The sequence below is a fragment of the Rhinichthys klamathensis genome, unplaced genomic scaffold, assembly GCF_029890125.1.
Source record: "Rhinichthys klamathensis goyatoka isolate OS25496 unplaced genomic scaffold, OSU_Roscu_1.1 h1tg000947l_1, whole genome shotgun sequence".
Taxonomy (NCBI): domain Eukaryota; kingdom Metazoa; phylum Chordata; class Actinopteri; order Cypriniformes; family Leuciscidae; genus Rhinichthys; species Rhinichthys klamathensis.
In genome coordinates, this window is record NW_026607271.1 from 670748 (window position 1) to 692500 (window position 21753).

At 39.9% G+C, this 21753-nt stretch overlaps 1 protein-coding gene across 1 annotated transcript in view; it reads left to right on the plus strand.

The window, feature by feature from the left end:
• The first annotated feature begins 5546 nt into the window (after positions 1 to 5546).
• LOC130078668 (putative methyltransferase NSUN7) overlaps positions 5547 to 21753 on the plus strand; it is a 35022-nt gene continuing 18815 nt past the window's right edge. Inside the window, exon 1 of the mRNA XM_056244254.1 lies at positions 5547 to 5862. Within this exon, the coding sequence (XP_056100229.1) occupies positions 5568 to 5862 (295 nt within the window). The 5' untranslated portion in view covers positions 5547 to 5567. The remainder of the gene's footprint in view (positions 5863 to 21753) is intronic.

The window sequence follows — 21753 nt, forward strand, 5'->3', positions numbered from 1 at the left end:
CATCATAAACCATAACATATGACACCAGTGTTCTGCTCTTCCTTCATCGCACTGAGAAACTTTAATAGAGACTGAACTGTATGCTTAAAAAAAACTTTATTTAAATAAATAATAAAATAATATATTAGATTAAAATAAATTGATTAAAATAAATACATTAATACTAAATTAATAATTTAGATTAAAATAAAAATAAAATATTGATTTTAATAAAAAGAAATAACTACATAAAACATTTGATTTAGATAAATACATTTGATAAAAGTAACTAACTAAATAAAAATTGGTTTAAATAAATAAAAGTAGTGTAAAATGTAAATGATAAGAATAAGAATAAGATTAAACTAAGTAACTACATTATTAAATGTATTTAAATAAGATTAAAATAAATAAATAAATAAATAAATTTGATTAAAGCTAAAACATTTATAGATAAATACAATTTTATTAAAATAAATAAATACATTACATTAGTTTATGAATTGATTAAATCATTGATTAAAAAAATAATAATAATATTTAAATAAAATAAAATAAATTAATAATAAATTCAAATAAATTGATTCAAATAAATACAATTTGATTAATTAATTAATAATGAACTGATACTTTAGATTTCAATAAATATATTAAAATATACCAATAAAATTAGTTTTTAATAAAAATAAATAACTACATAAAAACATCTGATTTAGATAAATAAAAAATAAATGTGATAAAACTAAACAAATAAATAAAACTTGGTTTAAATAAATAAAAATAATAAAAGTAGTGTAAAAAAGTAAAAATAAATAAACAAATAAAATAAGATTAAACTAAGTAACAATTAAACGTATTAAAATATACTAAAATAAGTTAATGACATTTCATTAAATAATAAATTAATACAAACATGTTGATAAAATTTAAGGAAAATACGTATATCCAACAGTACAGTACTACGGTAATTAAAGAAAAAAAACGTAGTGATGTACTTTAATAGAAAATAAATATTTTACACATTTATAATATAATTTGCCATCATACTTGTATTTTTGTTCTATTTCTAACGTCATATCGTAAATCTAATCTGGTCTCTTTCACCCTGCGTGAAATAAACGAAAATAAATTAATGTCACGCCAGCAGAGATATGAATTGATATCAAAACCGAGTACAGATGTTTTGTTATTATTATTAAGTTGGCTTGTGAGAGCCAACTTACTGATATTGTACTTAAACTTATTATTATTATTCTTCTTTTTCTTACTCTGAAATTTCTGACTCTAACTCCTCCTAGAGCTTTAACTCCACATACTCCAAACTCGGCACGGACACTCAAACTGTTCTGACTTAGTGTGCTATATCTTTTCTAACTGATCGGACTTACGGTTTTCCTAAAAACTACGATCAAACTCGGAAAAAACTCCCATTGACTTAACATTGCGGAATCTTCAGATTTTCAAACTCCCCAACTGTCAAAAATTTAAATGTAAATCCCTTGAAACCCTAGACTGAATCAAACTGCCATTCTATACACTATATGAGCCAATGAGACTCAATTAAACTAATAAACTCATATATATATGACACTTATCCACCTATCTATCTATCTACTTTAAACTAAATGAAACTTCAAACTAAATTACACTTTAAACTTCAAACTAATTTAAACTTCAAACTAATTTAAACTCTAAACTTATAAACTTATAAACTCATGAATTCATACACTTATGAACTCATAAATTAATAAACTCTGAACTCTTACTCATTTAAACTTATAAACTCTAAACTCATAAATTCATACACTTATAAACTCATGAACTTATAAATTCATTAATTCATACACTTATGAACTCTCAAGAATTCATACACTTATGAACTCTCATGAATTCATACACTTATGAACTTTTAAACTCATAAATAGTTCACCATAGCAAACACCCAGAACACCCTAGCAACTGCATAACAACCACCCAGAACACCCTAGAAACCAACCGAAATACCTTAGAACACCATAGCAACCACCCAAAATACCTTAGAACACCCTAGCAACACCCTAGCAACCACCCAAAATGCCTTAGAACACCCTAGCAACCACCCAAAATACCTTAGAACACCATAGCAACCACCCAGAACACCCTAGCAACCACCCAAAATACATTAGAACACCCTAGCAACACCCTTGCAACTCCCCAAAATACCTTAGAACACCCTAGCAACACCCTAGCAACCACCCAAAATACCGTAGAACACCCTAGCAACCACCCAGAACACCCTAGCAACCACCCAAAATACCTTAGAACACCCTAGCAACCACACAAAATACCTTAAAATACCCTAGCAACACCATAGCAACCACCCAGAACACCCTAGCAACCACCCAAAACACCTTAGAACACCCTAGCAACCACACAAAATACCTTAGAACACCCTAGCAACCACCCAAAATACAAAAGAACACCCTAGCAACTCCCTAAAATACCTTAGAACACCCTAGCAACCACCTAAAATACCCTAGAACACCCTAGCAACCACCTAGAACATCCTAGCAACCACCCAAAATACCTTAGAACACCCTAGCAACACCCTAGCAACCACCCAAAATATTTTAGCAACCCCTTAGCAACCACCCAGAACACCCTAGCAACCAACCAAAATACCGTAGCAACCCCCTAGCAACCATCCTTAACACCCTAGCAACCACCCAAAATACCTTAAAACACCCTAGCAACCACCCAGAACACCATAGCAACCACCCAAAACACCTTAGAACACCCTAGCAACCACCTAGCAACCACACAAAATACCTTAGAACACCCTAGCAACCACCCAGAACACCCTAGCAACCACCCAAAATACATAAGAACACCCTAGCAACACCATAGCAATCCCCCAAAATACCTTAGAACACCCTAGCAACCACCCAGAACACCCTAGCAACCACCCAAAATACCTTAGCAACCCCTTAGCAACCACCCATAACACCCTAGCAATCAACCAAAATACCTTAGCAACCCCCTAGCAACCATCCTTAACACCCTAGCAACCACCCAAAATACCTTAGCAACCACCTAGCAACCACCCAGAACACCCTAGCAACCACTCAAAATACCTTAGCAACCACCTACAACACCTTAGCAACCCACTAGAAACACCCTAGCAACATTTAATTACTTGAAACTATACTTTAACCTTTAAACTACTTTAAAATTCAAACTTATTTAAACTTTAAACTACTTTAACTTTCAAACTAATTTAAACTTCAAACTACTTTAAAATTCAAACTAATTTAAACTTTAAACTAATTTAAACTTTAAAGTACTTTAAACTTTAAACTAAGTTAAACTTTAAACTACTTTAAACTATAAACTACTTTAAACTACTTTAAACTTTAAACTAAGTTAAACTATAAACTACTTCAAACTAATTTAAACTTTAAACTAATTTAAACTTCAAACTACTTTAAACTTCTTCAAACTTTGCGGTCCAAACTTTCACAAGCCAACTTAAAGTTTGTCTCGACGAACTTTGTCTAGTTATTATTATTATGCATCTGTCTCAGTTGCAGTTCCGTGCCGTGTCCAGCAGAGGGCGCCAGATCCTCACAAATACCACTGAACCTCTTTATTAACCGTTATTAACCTCTACAACAGAGTGTACGTGCTTTATAAAGTTACTTACACTGGCTTGGTGCTTTCATTTCGATTTATTCATAGTGTGATAACATATTCTGAACGTTATTTACTGTTAAATATCGTGTGTAACGAGTTATGAGGGTTTTATCTAAATCTTGAACAGGTGGTAAAATGATCACGCACACGACTTTCAGTGTTTAAATGTGATCGCTTATTGGATTAAACGGTCGATTAAATATAAAGTGACTCATAATGGCACAATGAGTAAACTATTAGCCCCTAGTTTGGACTTTACAAGTAAAAAAAAAACCTACGTTTGTTTCGCCTCGCCTCATCGTTCCCGCCTTTGCGCCTCCCGTCGCCATGGAGACGGAATCCTGCTTGCGTCATCATCTGACAATAAACGTCCAGTTTCAGGCTGTTTATGTTTGGTAAAGTTTCCTCAGATATTCGCAGATTTATTCTTCTGAACACACGCGGATCGAGGAGACTTTCAGAGATTCAGAGATTGTTTTCATAATCACCGAGTTTCGGGTAAGTGTGTTTTTTTTTGGTCATATTTTGAACATCCCGAAATACTCAAACAACATCATCCAGTGGTCTATAATATTATATCATAACCGTGTTATTATTTCAGTGTTAGTCGGTGAATAAATCATAATCATCATTTAATCAGTGAATAGTTAGGCTAGTCTTTCTAACAGAAATTGAGCATGGATTTGTTTTGATTTGTTTCGTGAGTTGATTAGCACTGTTGTTTATGTTTTTAATATCTCTGCTTTAAAACTTGTTTGTGGGAAATTATTTTAAAAACACTATGGTTATAATATTCTGTCACATCTGAAGGAAATTTGCTTATGTGTTTATGTTTATGTATTTTATATAAATAAATAAATAATAAACTAGTACATTAGATTAAAATAAATTGATTCAAATGAATAAAATTTGATTTAAATAAATAAAAGAAATACATTAATACATTAGATTAAAATGAATAAATAATATTTGATTTAAATCAAATAAATTAATAAAATTGTATTTTAATAACATATACATAAATAAATACATTAGTTTAAATAAATAAATTAAATTAAATTGACATATAATACATTAATAAAAAATACTTAAATTAAAAGAAATAGATTCAAATAAATCAATAAAATTTTATTTTAAAATAAATACATAAAAAATATTATATGTTTTGTTTATGTATTTTCAATGACAATTACATTGCAACACTTTCCATTAGAGATATTGCCATTAGTTAATGTTAACTATCAACACATTACAGCATTTATTAATCTTTGTTGACGTTAGTTAATAAAACACAGCTGTTCATACAGGTCCATTTAATAATAACAACTTTTTATGTTAATAAAATATTATAAAATGTTGAAATTAACACTAACTGAGATAATAAATATTTGAGGATTATTTTTCACTGTTAGCTCATCTTAACTAATGTTGTTGTTTACAAATGGAACCGTATTGTGAAGTGTAAATAAAATACTACATATTTGGACACTTATAAATGTCTGAACAATATGTTGCATTAGATCTGTCTCTCTTCATCTTTTTGTCAAATGTTTTATTGCTAAAGTGTGTTTGTGCATCTTTCTTTACAATAAAAATGACATTAATTTCATATTTTTAAGGGGTTTCCAAATACATTTGAGACCGAAATGATTGAAATGATAATAAATGGATTAAAATAAATCCATAAAATTGTATTTAAATACAATACATTAATAATAAATGAACACTTTAGATTAAAATAGCTTTAAATAAATCAATAAAATACAATTCCATGAGGCTGTATCTGTCTCTCTTCATGTTTTTGTCAAATGTTTTAATGGTGAAGTGTGTTTGTGCATCTTTCTTTACAATAAACACGACATGTTCAGAGTGTGATCTTTGCATTTGTAGGTGTTTTGATTGTTGATTGGATCAGGATGGTCAGGAAAGGAGCCTCTGCGCAGCGATCATCCAAACGCGGCTCTCAAGCCTCGGGTCGCGTGTCTCTGGATCCGGCTGCTCCAGAACCCCCTCCGCTCCACACCGACCCGTCGGATCCGGACGACCAGGTTTACCTGCACGCGGCGGCCATCTTCCAGAACACACACCTGGAGAGGCCGGCGGCTCAGAGGCTCGTCAGCTTCGGGAACAGGTCAGAGGTCAGCGTGCCTGAGGTCCGGGGCGAGGCGTCTCAGCGGTTAGCGTTCCAGCTCGCGTTCAACGCGCTCAAATGTAAGTGTTCCTCCCACACTCATGAAGAGGAACGTCTCAGGTTACTAAAAGCAGATTACAGCGTTTTCTTTCCTAAACTGTTTGCCACACTGCAAAACTAATTATTTTCTTACTTAGAAGTTCCAGTAGAAATATCTAAACATTCTTAAAGGGATCGTTCACCCAAAAATTAAAATTAGCCTGTGGAAATTGTAGTAAATCGCAAGAGACAACTTCTCACATTGAGCACACGAATGCGTGTGTCGTTTATTATTGAAAACAAAAACACTCAACTCCAAAATGGCGCTGACTAGCGTCTCACGTCATCACGCATACAGAACATTTTAAAGGGACCACGATCCCTGAACAACAGTGAGGAACAATGCCAAGAACAAAGGTGAATTATGTATGTCAAAGTCACTACACACGTCCCCCCAGAATTCACCATATCAGGAGAACCAAACAGTCAACGGGGAGGTGGGCGTATCAACCTGCCACAACGGCTGCGCTGCACGGAAGGAGGAGGAGACCGCACTGCAGCCGGCAACCCGCCCTGGCACGGGTGTGGGACATGGAGTGTGGGAGGCTTGGGAGGGAGGGGAGCAAGGGGTGGGAGCAGAGCAGGAGGCCGTCCGCGCCGTGGGACCTGGGCCAGGTCAATGGGCCTGGCCACGTCCAAGTGAGCCGGTTTGAGACGGTCAATGGAGAGTCGCTCCGGTTTCCCGCCCCTGTCCACCACAAAATGTTTGTCCCCCTTCTCCAGAACCTGAAATGGGCCCTCGTAGGGCGGACGTAGGGGTCCCCTGTGGGCATCGTGGCAAATGAAAACGTAGTCAGCCGTCTGAAGTCCAGCGGGTATGTGTGACTGAGGAAGGCCGTGATGGGAAGAAGGGACAGGTGCGAAAAGCCTCGCATTGTCCAGTAGAGTGGACCGCTGAAAAGTAGCAGACCAGGGAACCGTGGTGCTAGGGACAAAATCCCCTGGTACCCGCAGTGGCTGTCCATAAACCAACTCTTCGGATGAGGACTGAAGGTCCTCCTGTGGCGCGGTCCTGATGCCCAGCATCACCCACGGGAGCTTGTCGACCCAGTTGCTGTCTTTGAGGCCAGCGCGCAGGGCAGCCTTCATTGACCTATGAAAACGTTCATAGGTCCATTAGCTTGCGGGTGATATGCGGTCGTACGGTGGAGTTTCACTCCGAGGCTCTGTGCGACAGCGGCCCACAGCTCAGAAGTAAACTGTGCGCCTCGGTCAGAGGAAATGTCCGAAGGAGTGCCGAAACGTGCAACCCAGGTGCCAATAAATGCCCGTGTCATTTCGGAAGACGTCACTGACGTCAAAGGCACAGCCTCGGGCCAGCGGGTGGTCCTGTCAACCATGGTGAACAAATATGTGAAACCGTGAGAGGAGGGCAGAGGACCAACCAGGTCCACGTTTACATGGTCAAAACGTCTTTCCGGAACCGAGAAAGACCCTAACGGGGCTTTAGTGTGGCGATGGACTTTGGCCCGTTGGCATTCAACACAGGTGTTAGACCAATCCCTAACGTCCTTCTTGAGGCCGTGCCAAACAAACTTCCCTGCCACCAGTCTCTGTGACGCTTTCGTACCCGGGTGGGTTTGATAACGGCATCAAAAACTTGTCGCCTCCATCCCGAGGGAACGACCGGCCGAGGACTACCTGTGAAGATGTCACACAGGAGCTTGGTGCCGGCATCGCCAAAAACCGTCCTCGAGCTGCAACCCTGTAGCCGAAGTCCTCAGGAGTTGCACATCTGGGTCTGTGGCCTGAGTCGCTGCCATGCGGTCGTAATCCAAACCCAGGTGGACTGCCCCAGCCACACCCCGTGATAGACAGTCCGCCACTCGGTTGGTCTTACCGGCGACGTGCTGCAAGTCCGTGGTGAACTCAGAAATGTAGGACAGATGACGTTGCTGGCGGGCGGACCACGGTTCAGCCACCTTGGCCATGGCAAAAGTCAATGGCTTGTGGTCCACAAAAGCGGTGAAATGTCGGCCCTCCAGCAGGGAACGAAAGTGTCGGATAGCGAGGTAGAGACCCAGCAACTCCCGGTCGAATGTGCTGTACTTCCGCTCACAGGGGCGCAGCTGACGGCTAAAGAAAGCCAGCGGCTGCCAGGCCCCGTCTACCCACTGCTCATATACAGCACCAACAGCATAGTCCGAGGCATCCGAGGAGATGGAGATGGGGGCTGTTGGAGAAGGATGTGCCAACATGGCGGCGTTAGCTAGGGCTGTCTTAGTGGCAGCAAAAGCCCTGTCTCTACTCTCATTCCAGGATACAGCGTGCTTGGGTTTACCCTTCAAGGCCTCATGCAAAGGCTGCATGAGCTGAGCGGCTCGAGGGATGAAACGGTGGTAAAAATTTACCATGCCGAGGAACTCCTGCAGGGATTTGACAGTGAGAGGGCGCGGGAACTGTGCGACCGCCTCCACCTTTGACGGGAGGGGGACTGCCCCGTCCTTAGTGACTCTGTGTCCTAGGAAGTCGATGGTGGTCAAGCCGAACTGGCATTTGGCGGGGTTGACAATCAGTCCATGCTGGCTAAGCCGCTCAAAAAGGGTTTGGAGGTGCGCGAGGTGCTGAGACTTGGACGTGCTCGCTACTAGGATGTCATCCAAATACACAAAAAGGAAAGGCAGGTCCCGCAACACAGAGTCCATGAGTCGTTGAAAAGATTGGGCGGCGTTTTTAAGGCCGAACGGCATGCGCAGGAACTCAAACAAACCAAACGGTGTGATCACTGCCGTTTTGGGAATGTCCAGTGGATGTACCGGAACCTGATGATAACCTCTAACAAGGTCCACCTTCGAAAAAATCACTTTGCCAGACAGGTGTGCTGAAAAATCCTGTATGTTCGGGACTGGGTATCGGTCAGGTGCCGTTGCCTCATTAAGCCGCCGGTAGTCGCCACACGGACGCCAACCGCCACCAGGTTTGGGGACGATATGAAGAGGCGATGCCCATGGGCTGTCGGATCTGCGGACTATTCCCAGGCGCTCCATGTTCGCAAACTCAGCCTTTGCAACGGCAAGCTTGGTCGGGTCGAGGCGCCGAGCACGGGCATACACGGGCAGACCAGTAGTGGCGAGATGATGCTCCACACCATGCTTCACGGCAGATGCAGAGAAAGTGGGCTGAGTGAGAGCTGGGAACCTGGCAAGCAGACGGTGGAAATCATCAGAAACTGAAAGCATGCTAGACAGTCGTATGGAGTTGGGCCCGCTGAGCGTGCATGTATAAGAGCAAAACGTGACGGCGTCAATCAGGCGGCGGTTCTTTACATCTACCAACAGTCCATGTGCACACAAAAAATCAGCACCGAGGAGGGGAACGGCCACCTTTGCTGTAACAAAGTTCCAGCCGAAGCGCTGTCCTCCGAAACACAATTCGACGTACCTTTTTCCATAAGTGCGGATGGGGCTTCCATTGGCAGCTTCCATAGGGGGGCCGTGGCTGTCAGTCACCATGTCCAAACGGGATGCAGGCAGGACGCTCCTCTGTGCTCCTGTGTCGCACAGAAAACGCTGTCCGGAGATGCTGTCATGGATGAAAAGCAGCCTGCCTACGCGGCCGACACTCATGGCCACTACTGAGCGCCGGCCCCTGCGTTTCCCGACCCGCCGAAACTGCATGGTAGGCGACATTTGTTAGCCTTAGTTCCAAACTTCGCATGGTAAAAACACAAGCCTGAAGGTTGTTGGGGGCCAGAAGACTGCTGCCGCCGAGAAGTGGTAGCCGCGATAAAGGTGGAGTCGTCCCGTGTCACCGAAGCGATGTGCGCGGGAAAAAGCGCGGCCGCGCAATGTCCCTGACTCGCCAGGAAAAATGTATCAGCCTCCTCGGCCAGTCTCCGACAGTCAGTGATTGTGGTGTTGGCTAATGCAGCTCTCACTTGTGAAGGCAGCTGACGCAGGAAAAGCTGTATAAAAAGAAAATCGGGTCTGTGCTCACCCAAAAGATCCAGCATATGATCCATGAGCTCGGACGGTTTGCTGTCACCCAATCCTTGAAGGGAGAAAAGCCTACCGGCTCTCTCAGCGTCCATCAGTCCGAACGTTTTTAACAGGTGGGCTTTGAGTGCTGCATACTTCTCAGTTTCCGGAGGGTTTGTAAGAAGGCTCACCACTCTCGATGCTGTTGCATTACCGAGAGCCGACACAACGTAGTAATACTTTGTTGTATCCGCGGTGATCTCTCGTAACGCAAACTGCGCTTCAGTCTGGGCAAACCAAGCCGATGCCGACGATTCCCAGAATTCGGGGAGTTTGAGGGTGACAGCGTTCGTGGCCATGGTCGTGTTGGGTCATTGGACACGTCCAGCAGACTAATGTCGGGGTCACCAGTGTGGAAATTGTAGTAAATCGCAAGAGACAACTTCTCACATTGAGCACACGAATGCGTGTGTCGTTTATTATTGAAAACAAAAACACTCAACTCCAAAATGGCGCTGACTAGCGTCTCACGTCATCACGCATACAGAACATTTTAAAGGGACCACGATCCCTGAACAACAGTGAGGAACAATGCCAAGAACAAAGGTGAATTATGTATGTCAAAGTCACTACAAGCCCATGATTTACTCACCCTGAAGTCATCCTAGGTGTGTATGACTTTCTTCTTTCAGACGAATACAATCAGTTATATTAAAAAATGTCCTGGCTCTATAGAGGGTATGCGCATGACGTCACCGTCGGCCGGAGTGAATGCGGTCACGCCCACAAGTGGCAAAAAGACTGAGCGGCAGCATTTGTTTTCAGCGTGAATGCCGTGAAAAACACACAAAACACATCTAAAACGGGAAAGAGCTTTGCGATTGACTGTACAACTAGATTTGACCAGAAATCTGAGGTACTGTATATTTTTACAGACTGCAAAAAGCTACAGAACAGACTATATTCTGCATAATTGGATGTTTTTAAATAAACACTGACAAAAAACTATACAAGTTTTAGGGGCTGGACGATATGATGATATACAGTATAACATTAATGTAAGTGATCACTCGGATTTAGACCTATCTATATTGTATTTATATAAAACGTTTACAGGCAAATTGTCTTCATTTATTTCCCCGGCGTCGAAATCAGGCACATATAAATGTCAGGAAACACGATTCCTGGCTGCATGTTAATATCCATGGATCACTGGATCTTTGATAAGTTCTAAGGAACACTATATCGAGTCCAACTTTTAGTTTAAACTGATAATAGTTTGTTTTACTCGCGTTTTCGCAGTTTCCCCTTTTAACTCCAGTCACGCAGCAGCTCTTCTGCCACTCAGTCCGGCTGAGGGGGGCGTGTTCCGGTGGGGAAGTGACGTTAATGCATTCCCTCTATTATGCACTTTTATGATGGACAGATGCAGTTTTATGATGGACAGATGCACTTTTATGATGGACAGATGCACTTTAAATATGGATAGATGCACTTTTATGATGGACAGATGCACTTTTATGATGGACAGACGCACTTTTATGATGGATAGATGCACTTTAAATATGGATAGATGCACTTTTATGATGGACAGATGCACTTTTGGGATGGACAGGTGCACTTTTATGATGGACAGATGCACTTTTATGATGGATAGATGCACTTTAAATATGGATAGATGCACTTTTATGATGGACAGATGCACTTTTATGATGGACAGATGCACTTTTATGATGGACAGATGCACTGTTATGATGGACAGATGCACTTTTATGATGGATAGATGCACTTTTATGATGGACAGATGCACTTTTATGATGGATAGATGCACTTTTATGATGGACAGATGCACTTTAATGAATGACAGATGCACTTTTATGATGGACAGACGCACTTTTATGATGGATAGATGCACTTTTATGATGGACAGACGCACTTTTATGATGGACAGATGCACTTTTATGATGGACAGACGCACTTTTATGATGGATAGATGCACTTTTATGATGGACAGACGCACTTTTATGATGGATAGATGCACTTTTATGATGGACAGACGCACTTTTATGATGGACAGATGCACTTTTATGATGGACAGACGCACTTTTATGATGGATAGATGCACTTTTATGATGGATAGATGCACTTTAAATATGGATAGATGCACTTTTATGATGGACAGATGCACTTTTATGATGGACAGATGCACTTTTATGATGGACAGATGCACTTTTATGATGGACAGATGCACTTTTGGGATGGACAGGTGCACTTTTATGATGGACAGATGCACTTTTATGATGGACAGATGAACTTTTGGGATGGACAGATGCACTTTTATGATGGACAGACACACTTTTATGATGGATAGATGCACTTTAAATATGGATAGATGCACTTATATGATGGACAGATGCACTTTTATGATGAACAGATGCACTTTTATGATGGACAGATGCACTTTTATGATGGACAGATGCACTTTTATGATGGACAGATGCACTTTTATGATGGACAGATGCACTTTTATGATGGATAGATGCACTTTTATGATGGACAGATGCACTTTAATGAATGACAGATGCACTTTTATGATGGATAGATGCACTTTTATGATGGACAGACGCACTTTTATGATGGATAGATGCACTTTTATGATGGATAGATGCACTTTTATGATGGACAGATGCACTTATATGATGGACAGATGCACTTTTATGATGGACAGATGCACTTTTATGATGGATAGATGCACTTTTATGATGGACAGATGCACTTTAATGAATGACAGATGCACTTTTATGATGGATAGATGCACTTTTATGATGGACAGACGCACTTTTATGATGGATAGATGCACTTTTATGATGGACAGACGCACTTTTATGATGGACAGATGCACTTTTATGATGGATAGATGTTCTTTTATGATGGACAGATGCACTTTTATGATGGATACATGCACTTTTATGATGGATAGATGCACTTTTAATATGGATAGATGCACTTTTATGATGGACAGATGCACTTTTATGATGGACAGATGCACTTTTATGATGGACAGATGCACTTTTATGATGGACAGATGCACTTTTATGATGGATAGATGCACTTTTATGATGGACAGATGCACTTTTATGATGGACAGAGGCACTTTTATGATGGATAGATGCACTTTTATGGTGGACAGATGCACTTTTATGATGGACAGAGGCACTTTTATGATGGATAGATGCACTTTTATGATGGACAGATGCACTTTTATGATGGATAGATGCACTTTTATGATGGACAGATGCACTTTTATGATGGACAGAGGCACTTTTATGATGGATAGATGCACTTTTATGATGGACAGATGCACTTTAATGAATGACAGATGCACTTTTATGATGGATAGATGCACTTTTATGATGGGTAGATGCACTTTTATGATGGACAGATGCACTTTTATGATGGACAGATGCACTTTTATGATGGATAGATGCACTTTTATGATGGACAGATGCACTTTTATGATGGACAGATGCACTTTTATGATGGATAGATGCACTTTAAATATGAATAGATGCACTTTTATGATGGACAGATGCACTTTTATGATGGACAGATGCACTTTTATGATGGACAGATGCACTTTTATGATGGATAGATGCACTTTTATGATGGACAGATGCACTTTTATGATGGACAGATGCACTTTTATGATGGACAGATGCACTTTAATGACGGATAGATGCACTTTTATGATGGACAGATGCACTTTTATGATGGATAGATGCACTTTTATGATGGACAGATGCACTTTTATGATGGACAGATGCACTTTTATGATGGACAGATGCACTTTTATGATGGACAGATGCACTTTTATGATGGACAGATGCACTTTAATGACGGATAGATACACTTTTATGATGGACAGATGCACTTTTATGATGGACAGATGCACTTTTATGATGGACAGATGCACTTTAATGATGGATAGATGCACTTTTATGATGGACAGATGCACTTTTATGATGGATAGATGCACTTTTATGATGGACAGATGCACTTTTATGATGGACAGATGCACTTTTATGATGGACAGATGCACTTTAATGACGGATAGATGCACTTTTATGATGGACAGATGCACTTTTATGATGGACAGATGCACTTTTATGATGGACAGATGCACTTTTATGATGGACAGATGCACTTTAATGATGGATAGATACACTTTTATGATGGACAGATGCACTTTTATGATGGACAGATGCACTTTTATGATGGACAGATGCACTTTTATGATGGACAGAGGCACTTTTATGATGGACAGATGCACTTTTATGATGGACAGATGCACTTTAATGATGGATAGATACACTTTTATGATGGACAGATGCACTTTTATGATGGACAGATGCACTTTAATGACGGATAGATGCACTTTTATGATGGACAGATGCACTTTTATGATGGACAGATGCACTTTTATGATGGACAGATGCACTTTTATGATGGACAGATGCACTTTTATGATGGACAGATGCACTTTAATGACGGATAGATACACTTTTATGATGGACAGATGCACTTTTATGATGGACAGATGCACTTTTATGATGGATAGATGCATTGATGCACTTTTATGATGGACAGATGCACTTTTATGATGGATAGATGCACTTTTATGATGGACAGATGCACTTTTATGATGGATAGATGCATTGTTGCACTTTTATGATGGACAGATGCACTTTTATGATGGATAGATGCATTGATGCACTTTTATGATGGACAGATGCACTTTTATGATGGACAGATGCACTTTTATGATGGACAGATGCACTTTTATGATGGATAGATGCACTTTTATGATGGACAGATGCACTTTTATGATGGACAGATGCACTTTTATGATGGACAGATGCACTTTTATGATGGATAGATGCATTGATGCACTTTTATGATGGACAGATGCACTTTTATGATGGACAGATGCACTTTTATGATGGACAGATGCACTTTTATGATGGACAGATGCACTTTTATGATGCTCAGTGCATCATTCTGTCCCTGAAGTCTCAGAGCCCCAGCGATGAACCCATTCTGTCTGTCTCCGAACACACGCATATGGAGAAAAGCACTTTTCAAAAGTGAGTCTGGGGTAAAACTGTGATGATGATGATGAGGAATCACATTATACTTTCAACTCACACTGGCAAACTAAATACTAATACAAATGCCCATTAAGCACGTTTACCAAGCTGTCTATGTGACCTACAGTCATGAATGAATCCTAAAATCATCTGTTGTTGTTAAGGAGAGTGTGCTGCTACTTTATTAAGTGATCAGACGTTTCATTTTCACTATAAACGAGATGAATAAATTCCACAGACGCACATTGAAGGAGGAACTGAGACACATTAACACCAGATTGGAAGAACACACATAGAAACCACCCTGAACACCCAAGCAACCACTCAAACCATCCACAACACCCTAACAACCATCTAGGACAGCCTAGCAACCAACCAGTGTGTGTGTGTGTGTGTGTGTGTGTGTGTGTGTGTGTGTGTGTGTGTGTGTGTGTGTGTGTGTGTGTGTGTGTGAGAGTTTGTGTGTGTGAGAGAGTGTGTGTGTGTGTGTGTGTGTGTGTGTGTGTGTGTGTGTGTGTGTGTGTGTGTGTGTGTCAGTGAAGAACATGTAGAGCCGGTGGTCTGACAGGCATTATCCATCATCAGTGTCCGAGTGTGGATTTACACTAATCCTACATTTCCCAGAATGCCTCTCTGCTGTCATTCGCAGGTTTGACGGCTCATCAGTATTCATTAGGCAGAATTAGTAGTTAAGACATGATCACAGATGTCTCACAAACGTCTTTACATGCACCTTAATTAGAGACGGTAACGAGATGCAGGCGCTCGTAGTCGAGCTGAATGTTAATCTCAACGCTCAATCAATACAAACACATGCTCTGCAGAATATACCGTCTCCTGATCCTGTATGGCTGAGGGACATTTTCATGAGAAGTTCAATAAATAAAATAGAATAATTATGATTTTATTGTACAATATAATTATAAAATACAATTATTATTACCTGTAAAATAAAATTATTATTATTATTAAATATAATATTAAGAAATATATTACTAATTTAATACTGTTATACTGTAATAATAATTATTTAATAATAATAATTTCATTAATATAGTACAATTGTAAAGTTAAATTATTGTAATATTGTTATTAAATAAAATATATTACAATTGAAATACTGTTATATTGTAAAAAAAACATTATTTAATTATAATAATTAAATTTTATTTTACTGTAGAATTATTTAAATAATTAAAATAATGAATTAATATAATTATTAAATACAATATTTTAAAAGCATTACTAATTTAATACAGTTATAGTGTAATCATTATTATTATTTAATAATAGTTGTGTTAATATAGTATAATTGTAGAGTAAAATTACTAGAAATATATTACAATTGTAATACTGTTCTACTGTAAAAAAATATATAATAATAATTGTATTTTGTAGTATAGTTGAAGTAAAAATTATTATTATTAACTTAAAATATTATAATTATTCTTAATTTATTTAATATTCTCATTTCATAATAATAATAAAATCATCATTATACACGGAACAAAATTAAAAACGCAACACTTTTGTTTTTGCCCCCATTTTTCATGAGCTGAACTCAAAGATCTAAGACTTTTTCTCTGTACACAAAAGGCCTATTTCTCTCAAATATTGTTTACAAATCTGTCTAAATCTGTGTTAGTGAGCAGTTCTCCTTTGCCGAGATCATCCGTCCACCTCACAGGTGTGGCATATCAAGATGCCGATCAGACAGCAGGATTATTGCACAGGTGTGCCTTAGGCTGTCCACAATAAAAGGCCATTCTAAAATGTGCAGTTTTACTGAATTGGGGGTCGAACCCCCCAAAGTTGCTGGATATTGGCAGGCCCTGGAACACGCTGTCGTATACGCCGATCCAGGAACCCCCCGGACCCCCCCAATACAGTAAAACTGCACATTTAAGAGTGACCTTTTATTGTGGACAGCCTAAGGCACACCTGTGCAATAACGTCTGAGATCTTTGAGTTCAGCTCATGAAAAATGGGGGCAAAAACAAAAGTGTTGCGTTTTTTAAATTTTGTTCAGTGTGGTTATTATAGCGTCTCTGGAGAAAACAGTGATGTCATCGTCCCGCTCAGTTTAGTTCTCATATAGTGGTGTCAATGCAGGCAGATCAATAATATTGTTGTATATTAAATGTTAAATGTCCCCAACTAAGCAAGCCAGAGGCGACAGTGGCAAGAACCCAAACTCCATGCACTCTCTGGATGTGTGTGAGGGATATACTCAATCATGTCAAATCGCACTGCGTTAAAACAACCATTACGATGTACACCGCACACACCCCTGAGGCTGTGTAATACTGCAGCTGATCTTGCAGCCGTCAGGAGAGATGAGATCCAGCTGAGAATGAAGCTGGTGAATGTCTATAGATGTGGCTGTTTTGGTTTGGCGAGCGTGTTTCACATGAGGTCGATCACCTGAGAAAAGCTGCTTTAATCTGTCTTAACTCCACGCTGCACGATCAATACACACTCACTCACTCACACACACACACACACACACACACGCACACACACACACACACACACACACACAAACGTGACTCACATACACACACACACACACACGCACACACAAACGTGACTCACATACACACACCATCAGCACACACACCATCAGGAGATCTTTATAAAAGTACTTTTACTGTTATGTATTATTTCTACATTTACTTCTCAGTGCTTTTTAAAATATCTGCGCATTGGACTGCCGGTTTAATAGATGCAAGACTGAAAAGATCACGGCGGAACAAAAAAACTCGATGTGTTTTCTGGATTTAATGTGAGATTTAATGTGTATATAATGTGGTCTGTGTCTGTAGATTTGGTTCGATTCTCTCTCTCTCTCTCTCTCTCTCTCTCTCTCTCTCTCTCTCTCTCTCTCTCTCTCTCTCTCTCTCTCTCTCTCTCTCTCTCTTTCGCTCGCTCTCTCTCTCTCTCTCTGTCTCTCTCTCTCTCTCTCTCTCTCAAATCCATAAGATGCAAATGAAGCCGGCTGTGGGAATAAAGGGCAAGGGCTTGATTGGTCAGGTGACCTTATGGGCGCCGGGATCACGTTCACTTTGCACTTATTGGCGACTGCAGATTTTTCTCCCATGATTCCCTGCGGCTTCATCAGTTTTCATCAGGTTTCCGAGTGCAGGGACACGAACGGAGGAGATTGGCTCAGGGTTTCTGGGATTGTTGCAGTTCACTGGAGGAGATAAAGGCTTTTTAGCGTTTTAACAGAAAGTCCACAGGGTTCATAGTGATTTTGTCCTTGAGTCGCTCTCCGGTTCCCCTGCCAGAAATACCACGGTAAATATCAGGAGAGCGTGTAACTCATGCAAACGGCCTGATTAAAACTCTGGGCCAGAACGCGTCGTTTCTCACCCCTGACAGATAGATGGTGTGTTTTTGTGTGTGTGTATACATGCAGACAGTGTGTTTCTCACATCTAACAGATAAAGAAGAGAGATGGAGCTTCTTCTATTGTGTTCATTTCTTTCCCCCTTTGATTTGCTGGTCGTCCATCACTGGACACTCTCTGTGTCGTATGACTCCGCCCATGTGCATGACATCATCGGTTCTGTTTCATGACTCCGCCCAGAGCGATGATGTCACTGATCCTGCATCATTCATGACACATGGTTTTCCAATCGAACCCCCAAATATGATCATAATCATCATGCGAGGGACGCCCATCCTAAACTTTAAAAGGCATCTATAGTTTCTTGTAAAAAGACCATTTTTATACTGTGAAAATGTATATTATAAATATGTGTAAAATATTATTTGCAAAATATTTAGCTTCTATAAAGTTACATTATTATGATTTTTCCTACTCAGTACTGTTGTAATACTGTATTTATTTTTAATTTATTTGTTTTATTTAATGGAATATTGATGTATTTATTATTTTGCTTATTTATTTATTTTAACGTAATGTTTATTTTATTCATTTTAAATCAATTGTTTATTTATTTATTACTTATTTGTTTTTAATAACTACTCATTTACTTATTTATGTTAATGTAATTATTTATTTATATATTTGTTTTATTTATAATTCCTCTTTATTACTTGTTTTAATAAAATTATTGATTATTTATTTATATTTTTACTTTTTACACAATTTATTTACTTATTTATTAGAATCTAATATTTACTTGTTTATTTATTTACTTATCAAATTTTTTTATTTTTTGTTTGTTTTAATCTAATTTGATTATTTATTTATTTTAATCTGATATTTATTACTCATTTATTTACTTTATTTCCTTTTTAAAGGCACACCGCGGAACTTTTGGCCACTAGTGGCGCTCGACCTGTAACTTTCACGTCTAGCGTCCCTAGAGGCCACAAGCTCCGCAGCACTGTCGCAAAAGTCAACAAACAATCAACCGGTCAGCCCATAGACAGTGGGTCAGCCTCCCGTGTCTTTAGATTGTGTGCAGTGTTTGAGGCGGGCAGCCTTGCCGCGCTCGATTCCCTTATGGTGTGTTCACACCGAACGCGAATTTAATTATTTGCGCGAGTAGATTACATACAAAGTCAATGCAAAGACGCGAATAGACGCATCATTCGCGCCGGGCGTTGCGAATGACGCGAATTGGGCGACGCGTTTGCCGCGAATGTCTTCCGCGCAAGTTGAAAAATTTGAACTCGAGCGAATGTTCAAGCGTCTAACTAAACGCGATAGACGCGTATTTGACGCTCTATTCGCGTTCGGTGTGAACACACCATTACACTGCACACGTCTGCGGCGCATTACGGCTGCGACACGGCTACCGGAGCTGATCGCGGCCATTCTAGTCAATGCGTGTGTTTACACCGGCCGCGAAGCGGCGCGTTTCAGAAGCTTCCCAGAAGTGAGTTGGCACTGTGTGAAGGACGGAATAAAACCGTGTCGCAGCCGTAATGCGCCGCAGACGTGTGCAGTGTAAATGAGGGGTTATAGCAGTCTGCTGAGAGAGAGCGAGCGGGGCGAGCCCCGTGGGGCTTAGTGCTAACATGTCTGTGAGTGAATGTGGGCGCGGGACGGCGGGCACATTTCTACTGCACTAAAAACACCGTCGGCCTGAGCTGACTGTAACTTATGTGTTGGTTTCGTTTTACAGAAACCGTGGGACATGTTGTGTGTAGTGTTTGTGGGCACTGAGTCGTGGGCACGTTCACTACATTTAATGTACATTTGACATGAGTCGACTATTTGTGCGAGCCCTGCACTGTGGCGGGCTGTGTTTGTGTGTAGAAATGAACAATGGGCTGTGGGCATTTTATTACACTCATAACACCATCGGCTGTGGCCGGAATACCAGAAAATACTACACTACTTATATGATTTATCTGTGTCACCTTGGAAACAGCATTTGTGTGCAGGCAAGCGTCAGCATCGGTCGGGCACCCCTCCTCCTCCTGTAGCTCACGCCAGCGAGCGAACGCTGGACCAATGGTGATCCTCGTCCTGGCTTTACATTTGTCACTATGCTTTTTCTTTTTTTTTTTAGTGTCCTCTGACAAAACCTTTGCCTTCTTCCTTGTGGCTGTTGGTTCGGCCATGACGAAAACATACAGACGGCAATCAAACGCGAGTTGAGCACTCACGTCAGAATCTGAGGAAGTTGTGGGTGGTGGGGGAAGTGACGTATGCCGTAAAGCGGTCGAATTTTGTAGTTCTTTTTGTGCTCGGGTTCCTACCCGAAACCCGAAGTTACATAGTGCTAGGAAAAGCGATACAAACACCTTCAGGCTACGGCAGACGTGTCATTCAACCTATTGTAAGTCGATGTACCATCTCAATGGGTTTTGGTAATATATTATAAAGGTTGAAAAGTTCCACAGTGTGCCTTTAATTTTTTAATTATTTATTTGTTTATTTAATCATTCATAAACTTTTTTATCTAAGGTTTTACTTATCATTTATTTTCATCTAATTATTTATTTATTTATGTTTTATTTTTATTTTATTTTTTTACATCATTCCTGTAAACATTTCCAGGGAATTTTTTGTATTCCTTTTTTAATCAAATGTTTTATTACTTTTTTGTTTATTTAATCATTCATTAACTTTTTTATCTAAGGTTTTACTTATTTATTTTCATCTAATTATTATTTTTTTTTTTTTTTTCCATCATTCCTGTAAACATTTCAAGGGAATTTCACTCCCTCCCCCGTTTGATTCCATAATGATGACATCATGACTCCGCCCACAGTCCTGACATCATCGCTCCTCCTCCTCGAGTTGCAGATTTACTCCGCCAGGCGTTTCTCCAGCTATTTTATTTAGATTTAGATTAGATTTAGACGTATTCTCCCTCAGAGGAGCTGCTGTGAGTGTGATCTATGTGATGATGGCCAGCGCTGGAGTTTCTATCACTCTCTCCAGATTCTTCATCCCTCCCAGAAAGCAGTTCTGCGTTTAAAAGACGTCTAATAGCCGTCCGAACTAAAACAAGGCTGTCAGTGAACATTTAATAGATGTCTAAACCATCGCCTAGTCATCAAACATATGAACATGTCACAGAAATGAACCCGAACACCTTGTAATCACTGTTTACTTTCCTCACATGATGGAATTATCAAACATCTCACAAGTTATTTGGGCAAAAACGACATGTAACCAAACTGAAGGTTATTTTGAAGGCCCGTGTTTATCGCAGCTCTTCCACCAGCTGTTGTTTGATTGGCCGGCAGCTGAGCGGGGGCCACGCCCACATGCAGTGCTGACGCCTTATTGGATGATGTGCTCCACTGGAGGCCGTTTGGTTTCTCTGATGTTCATTTTAAATGTTTGAACACAATTAATTGTGTAATGAGTCAAAGA